General features: G+C 46.6%; 1 protein-coding gene across 1 annotated transcript in view; it reads left to right on the top strand.

The window, feature by feature from the left end:
- LOC135394787 (cytochrome P450 3A2-like) overlaps positions 1 to 13,177 on the top strand; it is a 29,667-nt gene that overhangs the window by 9,216 nt on the left and 7,274 nt on the right. Inside the window, exons 3-8 of the mRNA XM_064625774.1 lie at positions 962 to 1,014; positions 5,708 to 5,804; positions 7,953 to 8,069; positions 12,111 to 12,199; positions 12,280 to 12,422; positions 12,978 to 13,093. Of these exons, the coding sequence (XP_064481844.1) occupies positions 962 to 1,014; positions 5,708 to 5,804; positions 7,953 to 8,069; positions 12,111 to 12,199; positions 12,280 to 12,422; positions 12,978 to 13,093 (615 nt within the window). The remainder of the gene's footprint in view (positions 1 to 961; positions 1,015 to 5,707; positions 5,805 to 7,952; positions 8,070 to 12,110; positions 12,200 to 12,279; positions 12,423 to 12,977; positions 13,094 to 13,177) is intronic.

Here is a 13,177-nt window from a genome sequence, read left to right as displayed (position 1 = left end):
TGTCCCTTTATATGTCGCCCCTTGGAAGTCGCTGGGGAGGTGTGTTAGCTTAGCCCAATGGGCCTGTTGCTCTGGGCCAGGTGGCGCGAGTGAGCAGCAACATCAGCGCCCCAAATCATGCAGCACTCCCCAGTTTAGCAGACGACGCGGCACTTTCAAGTACACGGTTTCGAGTTGTTCGCGCTTTTCAAGAAGCACCGCTTTTTCTGTTGATTTCCTACAGGTTTTGTAGCTTCCTTGGCACCATACCGTTTGACACACCATGCAAAACCCGCTGATGGAACTCCTCACTGTTTGGATCCGCGGCCGTTTGGGCCCGAAATGGCGCTGTGCAAACTTCAGTGCAACAGCCCTATTGGTACAGCCCTGGACCGGTAATCCAGAAGATGTGGGTTCGAATCCTACAGCTGACAAGCCTTTTCAGTGACTTCCATCTTTCATCACTGAACAAGTGTTGGCACGACGAAGTCACAGCCTTTGTACAGACGTTGACAGGTTGAGGATGCCTCCCCGGTATACCTCATGGAAGCAGACCGACAGCCGTTTGGAAAGTGTCCCAGAAAAATCAGGGAATGCCTCATACGGGAGAGCCCGTGGTGGATTGGAACGCACCACCTCGGAGAGCTCAAAACGTCTTTGAACGGTACGACCAACGTACGGATACCTCACCCACTGAGTCACGCTACTAGTTGTACGAAGTGTGACAGACGTTGCATCCGTAATGCAGACCGGAACATTTTGCCGTGAAATGCTTATGACACTTTGGACACTGCTCTCCACGAAATGCCATGATATTTGGATGCGCGTTTGCGTCAAATCCAGTTTGACCTGGGTCTCCGCGGAATGCTTGTAAGATCTCAAGTGGTGCAGTTTTCCCTGATGTGACTATAAGACATTTTGAAACCTTCCTCCTGAAAGTTTGAGATTATGATAAGATACGGATATTTTGTTTTCATTACAGCCGACCTACATGCTTGACCAGGAACGATACCACAAATATGGAAAAGTGTTTGGGTACGTAACATGAGAGACTTTAGAGGTTCGCAAGTGCCCTCAGACTGCAACTCCGTATCCCTGTAAGCCAATCGGAGGGCGGCCCGCAGAGATGCAGGCCGAGCTCTTTGAACCAAGGTCTGAAACTTGAATTTAACACTTCACGAAAAGGAGTTATTGTCACTGAAACATTCATCACATCACCAACTACCGTTTCTGAAAAGGAATTGAGTGCTAAGTTTTACCCACAACCTACTAGATTATTGCAACCATTTCATGCGGACCCCTTTCCAGCGCTGCTTTTGGAGGTTAGCGGTGGCGCTACTCACCCGCTCGGTTATTGGTTCCTCAATTTCTAGAGTACTCTGTAGTTTAAGTTACATTAGTATTCTCGTACATGCGGAGGATGTCCGGATGCGGAGATGATTCCTTCTAAAGTTGAGTATCATTTTCATTCTACGCGTTTTCATAGGAACTGTTGCTGTCGTCTGCTAGGCTAATCGTACGAGGGTGGTTCCATAAGTTTCCGGCCAGAGGTAGAAAATGCACGCGGATTTGAAAATGCGATTAAGGACTCGTGGTGCCATCTGTTGGAGAGCCGGAGCACCAACCTCAACCCTCTCCATGCTCTTGTCGGTTGGAGAGCGGCATTTCAAACAGCCAGGGTGCACTCTTCAGTTAAAATGGAAAAAATCGAGTACCGCGCTGTGATAAAATTCTTGAGAAAAGAGGGACTTTCGCCTAAAGAAATTAAAGCGCGACTGGACAATGTGTGCAGGGAAGCCTCTCCGTCGTACACAACAGTAAAAGACTGGGCTAAGCAGTTTCGACTGGGGCGAGAGTCCATTGAAGATGATCCACGCGATGGTCGCCCAGTGGAAGTGGTGACACAAGAGAATTTGTCTCTTGTCGAGGAGGAAGTGCTGAGCGACAGGCGTCTGAAGGCTGGGGCTTTCCAAAACAACCGTTTTTCGCATCATCGGCGAGGGCCTTCACATGAAAAAGGTCAGTCACATGAAAAAGTCAGTGCGAGATGGGTGCCACGATTTCTCTCGTCAGTTCAAAAGCAACAGCGCGTCGTCTGTGCCAAAGAGTTTTTGGAGCTCTGTCAAGAGAATGAAGAAGAATTATTGAAGTCAATTGTCACAGGGGATGAGACTATGGTGCTCTACTATGACCTCCTTTCGAAAAAGGAGTCGATGGAATGGCGCAAACCAGGAGAAGCACCCTCAAGAAAAGCCAAGGTCACACAATCCACAAAGAAGATCATGGCAACAATATTTTGGGATTGTCACGGGATCCTCCTCATCGACTTCAAAGAGAGGAACACCACAGTGCATACGACTTATTATGCTTCACTCGTGCACCGCCTGCGAGACGCCATCAAGGAAAAGAGGCGTGGCAGGTTGAGTCGAGGTGTCCGGTTGCTTCACGACAATGCCCCTGTCCACACGGCTTCTGTTGCAAAGGCTGCACTGATGGAGTGCGGCTTCGAAGAAATTCACCACCCACCCTACAGTCCAGACTTGGCACAGAGTGACTACTTCCTGTTCTCAAACTTGAAGAGGGATCTCAGAGGACGGAGATTTCAAAACGATAGTGAGGTGCAAGAGGCAGTTTTCTAGCATCTTGCGGACAAAACTTCGGACTATTTTTTCAAGGGTATAAGAATGCTGGTTGAAAGGTGTCAAAAGCGCATCGAAGTTAAGGGTACTATGTCGAAAAATGATACACTTGTTTCGTCTCTATGACTATTAAAAGTTGGTCTGGCCAGAAACTTATGGAACCACCCTCGTACGTCCGCTTCTGCGCCTTTAAGATCCAAATTTCCGTCGTCCAATTATGATGCAGATCTCGTGGGCCGATAAGCAGCGCCCCTAGTGGATCGTGCTATCTATCGCGCTATAATCGCGCTATAATCTAGTAGGTCGTGGCTTTATCAACACCTGATCTCGGATCAAAGTTAACTGGCGTTGGTGAAACCGAGCCTAATATCAGTCAAATAAATATAGGATCAGGACGAGGCAGCACCACTTGCTTGGGGAACCTCATGAATCACATGCACGATGCTAACGGTGGACGGTGATTTACTTGATAGCGCGAAATAGGCTGTTAAAGATAACAACTAAGCGTGCGGAATGACAAAGTGATCCATAAATTTCCTCCCATTGCATGCATATGCGGCCTCGTCGGCGTTGTCGGAATCATACCATGCGAAGGCGTCTGCTGCGCTGAAGCAATTGAAAGGCCGCTCGCACGACACATAGGGCGTCGGAGTCTCGATGCGCTTATGATTCCCAAACACTCTCAATTACGGATTCCTGTAGCATCTTACGATTACAACAGCTTTTAGTATCAACGACATAATTCTGTAGTGCCGTGCGAATATCCGATTTTTTTCAATATCGTGGCGAATACTTATGTGTTCGATTCGAATTCCCAACAGGATACGAATTTCGGTATCCGAATTGCGAATCGAATCTAATGCCTCTTCCACACTGAATCACACTATTCGAATCTTTGCCGCGCAAAAAGCGACGGAAGAACAAGCCATTAACCTACAGCAAAACTGCCGCGAACAGTGTTTAAGTGCACTAGTAGACTCATCCTATCCATCTCCTTCAGTCAAAACGAAATGACGAATCAATCTGTTCCGTTCTCGAATGTATCGCCTTCTAAACGCACACTGACAGAGATTTGGCGCTTGTATACCACCACAAATTACGATATATCTGTTCTCTACTAACATTCCCGGTACGTTTGCACTTTATTTGCTATCGGCCCATGCGTTCTACAGGTCTACAGTTCTGCGTTTCGCCATTCGAATACCGAAATAGGTTAGTCGCTTTCGTGTTCGCTTTGATTTTCAAACTCCCTTCGCACGGGTCTAAATCGTACCATACGACGGCGTTCACTGCGCCTAGGCCAACATATATAATACAGGCCTCAAAGCTTCGCGGTTTCCCCAGTTGGCCGCGTCAGGCAGTGGCGCTCTTTCCGTGGCCCAGACTGCTGTCTATGTTGTTGGGAACGACCTATTTGTGTGGCGGCCTGCGCAAAGTTTCGGATTTCCCGCCGCATCTCTCGTTTTGAAAAAAGAAGTGATTTCTCAACGGTAATATGGATTAGCGCCACGATTGCATTCACGACCCGTCTGGAAAGACGGATGTACATGACCGTGAGGTATGCGTGTCGCTTTATATGCGTCTCTCTTGTATTTAATATATATATGTATCTTGATGAATGGGTGATCGTGTACTGATGGGGCAATAGCCTGCACTTTCACGCGCCTTCTCAGTGGGAAAGAAAAATTGTCACCAGCTTTTCTTACGTAATTTTGAGCCATTTCATTGATTTTATATTATTCTTACACCGTGACAGAGCAGGAGGACAAATTATATGAAAATAATATTGCGAAGAATATGAACTGCGGGAGTTTCGACTGCCCAAAAGCGGGCATCAGCAGTTTAATTGGCACTACTGAGCAAAACGTAGACAAATACTCATTTGTCCCTAAGACAAAAGAAAAAACAACAACAAAAACAAAACTATACTAACAATGGTTATTTACAAATATGTACGACACATCCAGTCATATTTCTGAGCTATTTACATGAAGTAGTAGGTACTACTTGCGACACGGTTGTCTGAAATCTCGATTTCATGATTCCACGGCATCCTTCGGTCTCCCATAAAAGTGGCCACTTAAAACGTGTAGCAAACACAAAAAATAAATTCTGATGTACCTGTTTGTTACTTGTTTTGAAAGGACATTTTTGCGAGGGACCGAAGGACGCTGTCGAATCATGATATCCAAATTCCAGACAACCGTGTCGCAAGCAGTACCTGCTACTCCATGTCAATAGCTCAGAAATATGACTGCAATGTGTCGTACATATTTGCAAACAACCACTGTTAGTATAGCTATGTTTTAGAGGGACAAATGAGTTTTTTTCTACGTTTTGCTCAGTAGTGCCAATTAAACTGCTGATGCCCGCTTTTGGCAGTCGAAACGCCCACAGTTCATATTCTTCGCAATATTATTTTCGTATAATTTGTCCTCCTGTTCTGTCACAGTGTAAGAATAATATAAATTCAATGAAATGGCTCAAAGTTACTTGAATAAAGTTGGTGGCAATTTTTCCTCCCCACTGAGAAGGCACGTCTACGTGCAGGCTATTGCCCCATCAGTACGCGATGATTCATTCATCAAAATCATCAAAATACATATATGTATATATATATATATATATATATATATATATATATTAAATACAAGAGAGAACTATATCAAGCGACACGCACACGCGCATACCTCACGGTCATGTAACATCCCTCCTTCCAGAAATCACTTCATTTTTCAAAACGACAGATGCTGCGGGAAATACGAAACTTGGCGCAGGCCGCCATACAAATAGGTCGTTCCCAACAACGCCGACATCAATCTGGGCCACGAAACGAGCGCCACTGCTTGCACACGCGGCGAACTGGGGAAACCGCGGAGCTTTGAGGCCTGTATTATATATGTTGGCCTAGACTGCGCTAAAGAACTTCAAAAGGCCGCTCCGTATAACCCAGTCGCAAGACGCATAGAGCGTCGGGGTCTCGATACGCTCAGGACTCTCTAGAACTCTCAATTACTGATTCCTATAGCACCTTACAACTACAACATCCTTGAATTATAACGACGATATTATTCTGATGTCTTTTACAGTATCTACGAAGGTGGAAAGCCGGCGCTGTTCGTCGCTGATCCCGATATGATAAAGAAGATTTTGGTGAAGGACTTCGTCAAGCTTTCGGAGAGGAGGGTGAGGATAAACCCTTACTTAAGAAACATCCTTAAAAGACACAGCTGTCGACCTACTTCCAGATTATGGTCGTATTTGACTGCCTGCTACGTCTTGCATGCAGGGGCAAAATATCCCAGTAGAGCGTAAGCGGTCTTGCAGAAAGTTACTTCAAGAAATATTCTGTTACATTTGTTGTTTCCGCACGAAAAATTACGCGGTTACCCTCTGAAAATATGCAATTTTTCTTATCAAATCCTAAGGGAATAATCCTCTATGGGATTGTATTTCCGCATTGAATACGGAAATCTATATTTATTTTTCTTATCTATATCTTTCCAATCGGACGGATGTAAACGTACCAATTTAAAATGTAGCGACATCGCTGCTCCGCTACCGAAAAAGGGTAGCGGCGCTACTAGCAGCGCCGCTATGTACAACACTGCGTGAAAGGCAGCAGCCGAGCAGCACCCATGCGGAGGAGCAAGAACGAGAATCTCCTCATCAACTGGCGTGGCGTTTCCGCGACCTTGTGACAAGATGATCACGCCCTCACCCACACATCCTGCTAACGTATACGCTCCGTAAGTAGGTCTCTGCGCAGCGGAAGAGAGCGAGGGTATAAAATGACGTGAGCGGCGGCGTGTCGCGCTCCCATTCACCAAGGCCGCTGTCGCCTCCACGTGCGAACCATAGAAAGATAAATGGTAGGGATTCCGCCATACGCTTCGCGTGTTTTCCTCTTTGTTAAGCGATACGGTGTTAAATACGTGTTGTATTTATGACTGTACTTCGTCGCATTTGGATGTAGTGTGTTTTTTCCCCGAGAAACACGGCTGCGTCGACGGCGGCAGAATGCGATTAACTGTTGCTGCTGGTGGCGGGTCCAAAATGCATTATGCGGCTATGGTAGTGTTTGAGTGTTGTGTTGTGTTTTATGGTGGCTAGAGAAGCAGTTGAAACATGGTGCACTACCAAGGCTCTGCGGCCACCTTTGTGGCGGAAACGGAGGGCACTCCGCCGGTCGTAGTTTAAGGCGCTCTTTTGGGTAGCCGAATAGAAGTCCTAGCGCCTAATAACAGTGCAGCCTCACACCTTACTTGGAACAAGCCTCATCATTGTCTGTTCGGGTGCCACTGCCACAGTATTAGGCTCCTGTTGGCTGACAGTGTAAAGTTCGAACCCGTGATGAGACACGGTTGTCTTCGTCCCGTCGTCCACGGTAGTTTACAAGATTGTACATGTCGTGTGACTACATTTGCCACTTCTATCAGGACACTGGAAGTTCGCCTTAGATAGTTTTCTACCCCGCGAGACCGTAATCTAAACACAATGGGAAAAATGTTTGCAGGATGCTCTCACGCACAATCCTGTACAAGAGCCGAATAGTGCAAACTTCAGCAAACAGATTGCGTTAAACTTCCGTTCGTCTTTTATCGATAAACCAATATCATTGGCAACAGAAAATCGTACCTCTAATACCGAAATCGGAGCTGTTGTAGCTCTCCCTGAGGCACTATGTGCATCGAATGCTCCTTTGTTTAGCTTTAAGAAGCGCGCGCATGGTCCCTCCGGCCGATCGGGAGCGTCCTAGAAGCGTCTCCGTGACGTCATGCGCATTGACCTGGCAGACTTGCATAGCGCATACGCCGCGCTTTCACAAGAGTGATTTCTCGGCTGAAGCGACCGATGCAAATTTTTCACGTAATTGGAAGCAAGTAAGAGGAACGCTACTGGTGTCGTCAGACTGACGTAGTGTGTTCGTCCCTTCAAGCCGTGCGGACCCCTGCGCTTCATAATGTTGATAACTAGTTCTTAAGTTCGGAAAACCGCACTTCCCGCGAAGGAATGCTCGGAGAGCGGACTATTCATATACAAAGAACGTGACATGGTTTAGAGAAAATGTTGTACACAGAAGCAGGAGGCAAGCAGGGTGGTGTTACGGACTTGTAGGCAACATATTCCTTGAGTGTAATGGTAAAGAGAAAAGACGCACAAAACAGGACACATCTAGCATCGTCGTCTGTGCCCTTCGTCCGAAGCAATATGTTGCCTACAACGGCAAAATGATCTCCAGATCGCAGTGTTATGTGTGGGTCGCCGGTCTTTCCTCCAGGACCATGTATGACGTTATGTTATGGTTTATAACATTGTTCTGTCCTCTCATAGCGCACATTATTCCACGACCATTTGCTGGATGAAATGATGAGCGGTGTTCCACTGGAACGATGGCGGAAGATTCGTCCCATCGTAAGTCCCGCCTTCACAACAGGAAAGTTGAAGAAGGTATGTGCCACGTTAGAGGAAACATACGTTGCATAAGGTTGATTGCATAAAGCAGGTCCGATGCTGCATAGTTCCCAGAGACCTTAGGCTACATTTACTCAAATGTCTTTATGTAACTAGAGTTTCTGGGGGGGGGGGGGGCGTACCGTAATCCCTGGAATCACGAAAGGTATCTTGTGCCATGATTGACCATTCTGGCAAGGAAATATCCCCAAGGACACGACTGCCGGACTTTCCATATTCCAGAGACATTAGAAGGAGAAACTGGGTTATTTGACACTGATTCATTTGTACTGCTGCCAACCACGGTATTGATATAGTGGAGCATCATGGGATAACAACAGAGCGGAGATGTGGTAGAGTTAAGTATCCTTGCAGTTTGTAACACAAATAAAAACGAAAAACACTGAAGATACCCTCTTAATGTACACAAGCTTTCGTGCAGTGGCCTGCACTTCTTCAGGAATAAATCACAACTGTTGAACGCATGAAAACATCGAGTGGCACAACGGGGAGAAAGAGAAACCCTAAGAGAGGGGAAAGTAAGGCAGAAACGTGACCACGTGGTGTAAAAGGGAGGGAATAGATCGGAGGAGGGGACACGAGAGGACGCTCAGAAGGTCAGTAACAACTTGTTGTTTTTAGTGAACTGTTTGGTTTATAGCCCACAGCTGGCTATCCTTTTCAGGCGACTTCCATCTTTCATTGTTGGGACAAAAGTTTACGGAACACGGCACTGCCGCATTTCTTCATAGCAGTGGCCTTCTGCTACCTGTGATGTAGATGTCGAATAAGAAACGGGTGACCGGCAAATCTGTCCATCTCTTAGTATCTGTGGTAATTCCTGTTTGCTTCTAGGGCATCGCTCCAATGAAAAAATGCGAGACCCCGTCGTTCCGTAAACTTTTGACCCAGGCTGTACTAGGCTGATCGGTGGCGACTTTAGACTTGCAAGGCGTACAGCGCCATCTGCATCGATACAGAAAGATTGTTTCGTACGAAGTTATGCCACGTTAACGCAATTCAAAGTGCTTAGCTCCATCTACAGCCACTAGAAGCCAACAGAGTGGGCCTCAAGACATGAACAACACCGACCCCCGTAGCACCACTTAGTGTTCAAAGAATTTATGTTGTTACTGAGGTCATCATGATCTCAATACTTCAGACACTTTAATTTGTCGTTCAGTGTCGCACGGGCTCGCTTCATTTTCTTTCTGGTTTCTTTGCCTTTCGCTGCTGCTCTGTTCTTGAGGCACTGGAGGTATGCACATAGAAATAGAATTGACTTTAGTACGATAACCAAAGAAATAATACAAAATAATAATACAAAATACCGAATAATGATTACCACCTTGAGTGAGCGTGTCGACACCTACGAAATTAAAAGAGCGAAAACAAGGTTTTAGGTCCTGAGGGAGAACCTCAGAATTTCCTGAGGTAACGTTACAAGGACCACAGCCGGATCTGCTGTTCTGATGTAGGGCCTGAGGATTTCTTCAGTTAACCCGAGAAGAACCACAGGCATTTTTGGGCTAATCTCAGACAACCTCAAGATATCCCGAGGTAACCTCTGGATTGCCGGGGTAACCTCAAGACGTTTTTGCAATAGCCTTAGTTTGATATAAATGCTTCCTTTTTTGTTTCCGATGGTTCATTGCTTGCAGTTGTTTAACAGATAGCATGTTATGTTACGGCTGTCATTTCTCCTGTACGTTTGGTGTTGTGCGTTTTCTCCTATGTTCGCCATGAAGGACGAGTAAATAATGCACATTTTTCTACGATACTTTCTTGTGGCCATAACAACTATGACTAAAGTGCCGTTGAACACACATCCGGCGTTGGTAATCAGTTAAGAGTCATTTCGTGCGAGTCATCCGCCAAATTTTAGCAGCATTAGATGAGTAGTTCATCACTAGTCTGTCTGAATGCAGTTTAAAAGAAACTTTATATTGCTGTATATCCGGTCTCGAAATCACATATAAACATGCAACTGCGTAGGTGCATATTTGCAGAGACGCTGTGGCATGTTATGTCAACATGTTTTTGTATCGCTAGTAGGTACATTCATATCGACGTAAAGCGGACGGGAACGAGGACAGAACAACTAGACAAGACAAAGCCCTTTTCCTGTCCAGTTCTTCGGTGCTCGTTCCTGTGCGCAGTACGCTCCGCGAGTAGTCTCGTCTATAGCCTGTACGTAACAAAATAAGGCATTTAATACCCCTGTCACACGGACATTTTCGATCCTGCTCGACCGAACCTGCTTGAACCCAATGCAGATCGGATGGTGCTACAGGCCGCTTCCAAGCAGGATCGAACTTTGATCCTGCTTGACTCAAGACAGTTCCCATAACAGGATTGAGAATTTCAAGACGGCTCGACGGCCGCCATTTGCATCCTCGATCCCGGTGAACTGTCATAACTTAAGACGGACATGCGCGCGAAGCTACAAATGATGCTTACATCGGTATACGATAAATTACCACTAATATCGCTGTTATATAAGAAACGCGAAATTAATGAGTCTCGTTTATTCATTTGCACAAGTCAACCATTCAATGCGCATTGAAAGTGGCCGTGTAGCAGCGTCAAACCTCGAGCGTGCTCTGGAAGTTCGATGCAGATCGGATTCGAGAAGGATCGAAATGCCCGTGTGACAGGGGTATTAGATCTTCGAAACACGGGAATACGCTGTCCAGTCGTTTCTTCTCAACACTTCATTTTGCTGTTCGGCAAAATATACAAAGGTTGCCAGATTGAACGGCACTCCTGTAAGTAAATGGCGACCAGTAATCAGTACGAAACCGTATGCTTTGCTGATTTATAGCGGTTGATCCACATTCGATCGGCTATGTTAATGCGAGATGAGTTTGTATTCCTCTACACGACAGCCTATCATGAAATCGCCGGATGTGTTCGGGACCTTACCAATTCGATGCCTCGCCCCAAGACTTCGTCGATAGGACGGAGTTATTGGTGCGCTGGCGCCCAGGTGTAGTGGGGTGTCGTCGTTGCTGTCCACGGGAACACCACCAAGATAAAAAGTTCGCATGCTTTTCCTCTTTTGCCACGCCGACATGTGGTGACGGTTGTGGTTGTGATGATACCGACTGTAGAGCCGTAGCGATGAGAGCCGGAGCGAGAGGGGTAGCCGCCCCGGGCGCCGTCGCTGGAGTGGGCGCCGGAGGGCAGGTCCTGGCAGGTTGGTTCGACAGTATCGAGCGGGAATGAAGATAATTTGAGTTTACGATCTCGGCAGTACAAATAAGCTTGTGGTTTTCTTTGTCTACAGAGCTTTTGAAGGCAGTGAGAGAGAGAGGAGGGAAGGGGGGCTGCACGTTTACGCTGCCCTGGGCGGAAACTCTCCTCGAGACGGCTGTGTCCGCATTCCATTGCTGAGTTCACTCGTGTGGGCAGCGGCACAACTGTAGCCAGAAGGGGATGCGATTAGGATATGTTGAAAACATGGCGGCCGAAAGTGAAGAGACACCCACGTGTAGTTAGTCGTGATGTCGGTGTATGATGGTGTGTGGTGGCCCGGGACCCGATTGTGCCTCCACCCAAACCCGAACCGAACCGAAAAAAAAAATCGGTTTGATGCCCTGCTTATAGGTCCCGTTTCCAATAATATCTGCTAGCACAATAATGAATCAATCAGGCAAAGCTAGCACATATTGGCGTCGCGCTCTCCTCCCTAGGGTCAACAACATCCCCCTGCCCAACATGGAAATCCTGTGCAAGGTGATGATCGGTTCGTACTGTGTTGTCGACTGCGGCATACACAACCGGTACTTGAGCTTGCGGCTCGTAATTCGGAAAGGACTACCACCACTTATGCCCATACCGCAACGATTGTTCATAGTTTATCTGAATTCGCAACTAATCCGCGGGTATCCGCTTTCATCCACGTGCAGGACATTACCAGGGCAATGTTTTATTGCTAGTGCAGCAACGCCGCTGAGTAGTAACATGGTACTCTTGAATTTTGATATCCAGGTAACATACTCCACGGCACCACATTAATGAAACACTGTTTTACAGATGACTACCATCATTGAGGACTGTGCAACAATCACTCGCAAACATTTGCAGAAGGCAGCTGAGGAAAACGAAAACGTCGAGATAAAGCAGTCAGTATGAGTCCCTTTAATACACGTTTTCATTAAATGTTGGTGTAAGACATAGTATTTTTTTTTTCTTTTCAATGCAGATTTTTCGGCCATTTTTCTCTGGACATTATCGCCAGATGTGCATTCGGAACGTTCCTCGATTCTCACACGGATCAGACAAACGAGTTTGTGACCAAGTCGAGACGAGCCCTTGGACACGGCTCAGTCAAACTCATCTTGTACGGTAGGAATGAATGTGTTAAGCGTGCTGGTGGGGTCTGAACATGAGTGAGAACGCGGAGATACAAAGACGACACACACACGAAAGCGTTCACACACACACACACAACACGACGCACACGCGGAAGCGTGAACGCTTCCGTGTGTCTGTCGTCTTTGTCTTCCCCCCCTCCCCCGACGTTCTCAATCATGTTCGTCTTGTACGGCAAGTTAGATCCGGGTAACATGAGCAACAATAACAGATACGAAAACAACTTTAGTAATGGCAATCATTGGGAAGCTCCATCGCCAGGGGCGACACTTCACCCCGTTGCTGGTGGTAATGTGGTGAAATGAAGTCAGTCGCCTGACGGCGATTGAATATAAGTGATTTTAGGGCAGAACGTTGGTGGGCTAGATTTGGCCACGGGCTAATCAATTTTGACAGAGCGAGGGTGCAGCTCGTGTAGATATATTTAAAGCGTGGTTCTTAGAGGTCAGTAGTACGGGCAGTGCATCCTTACACGCACCTCGTGAACGCTCTTGCTCGGGTGAAGCGACTTACGAGTGCCTATTTCAGGTCTCCTTCCCGGACTGTTCGACCTTCTCAAAATTTGTCAATTCGATGTGGACGCATTCCACTACTTCCAATCGATCGTGGTTAATATTATGAAACAGAGGAAAGAAACGTCCAGGGTAAGCCAGTCCATTTCAGTAATTCAATTTCAGGCGCCCATTTTAGTATTTTTTCCCCAAAGTGTTCTTTAACTTCCTAATTGT

This window comes from Ornithodoros turicata, chromosome 1, assembly GCF_037126465.1.
Source record: "Ornithodoros turicata isolate Travis chromosome 1, ASM3712646v1, whole genome shotgun sequence".
Taxonomy (NCBI): Eukaryota; Metazoa; Arthropoda; class Arachnida; order Ixodida; family Argasidae; genus Ornithodoros; species Ornithodoros turicata.
This window is presented reverse-complemented; position numbering and strand designations above follow the sequence as displayed.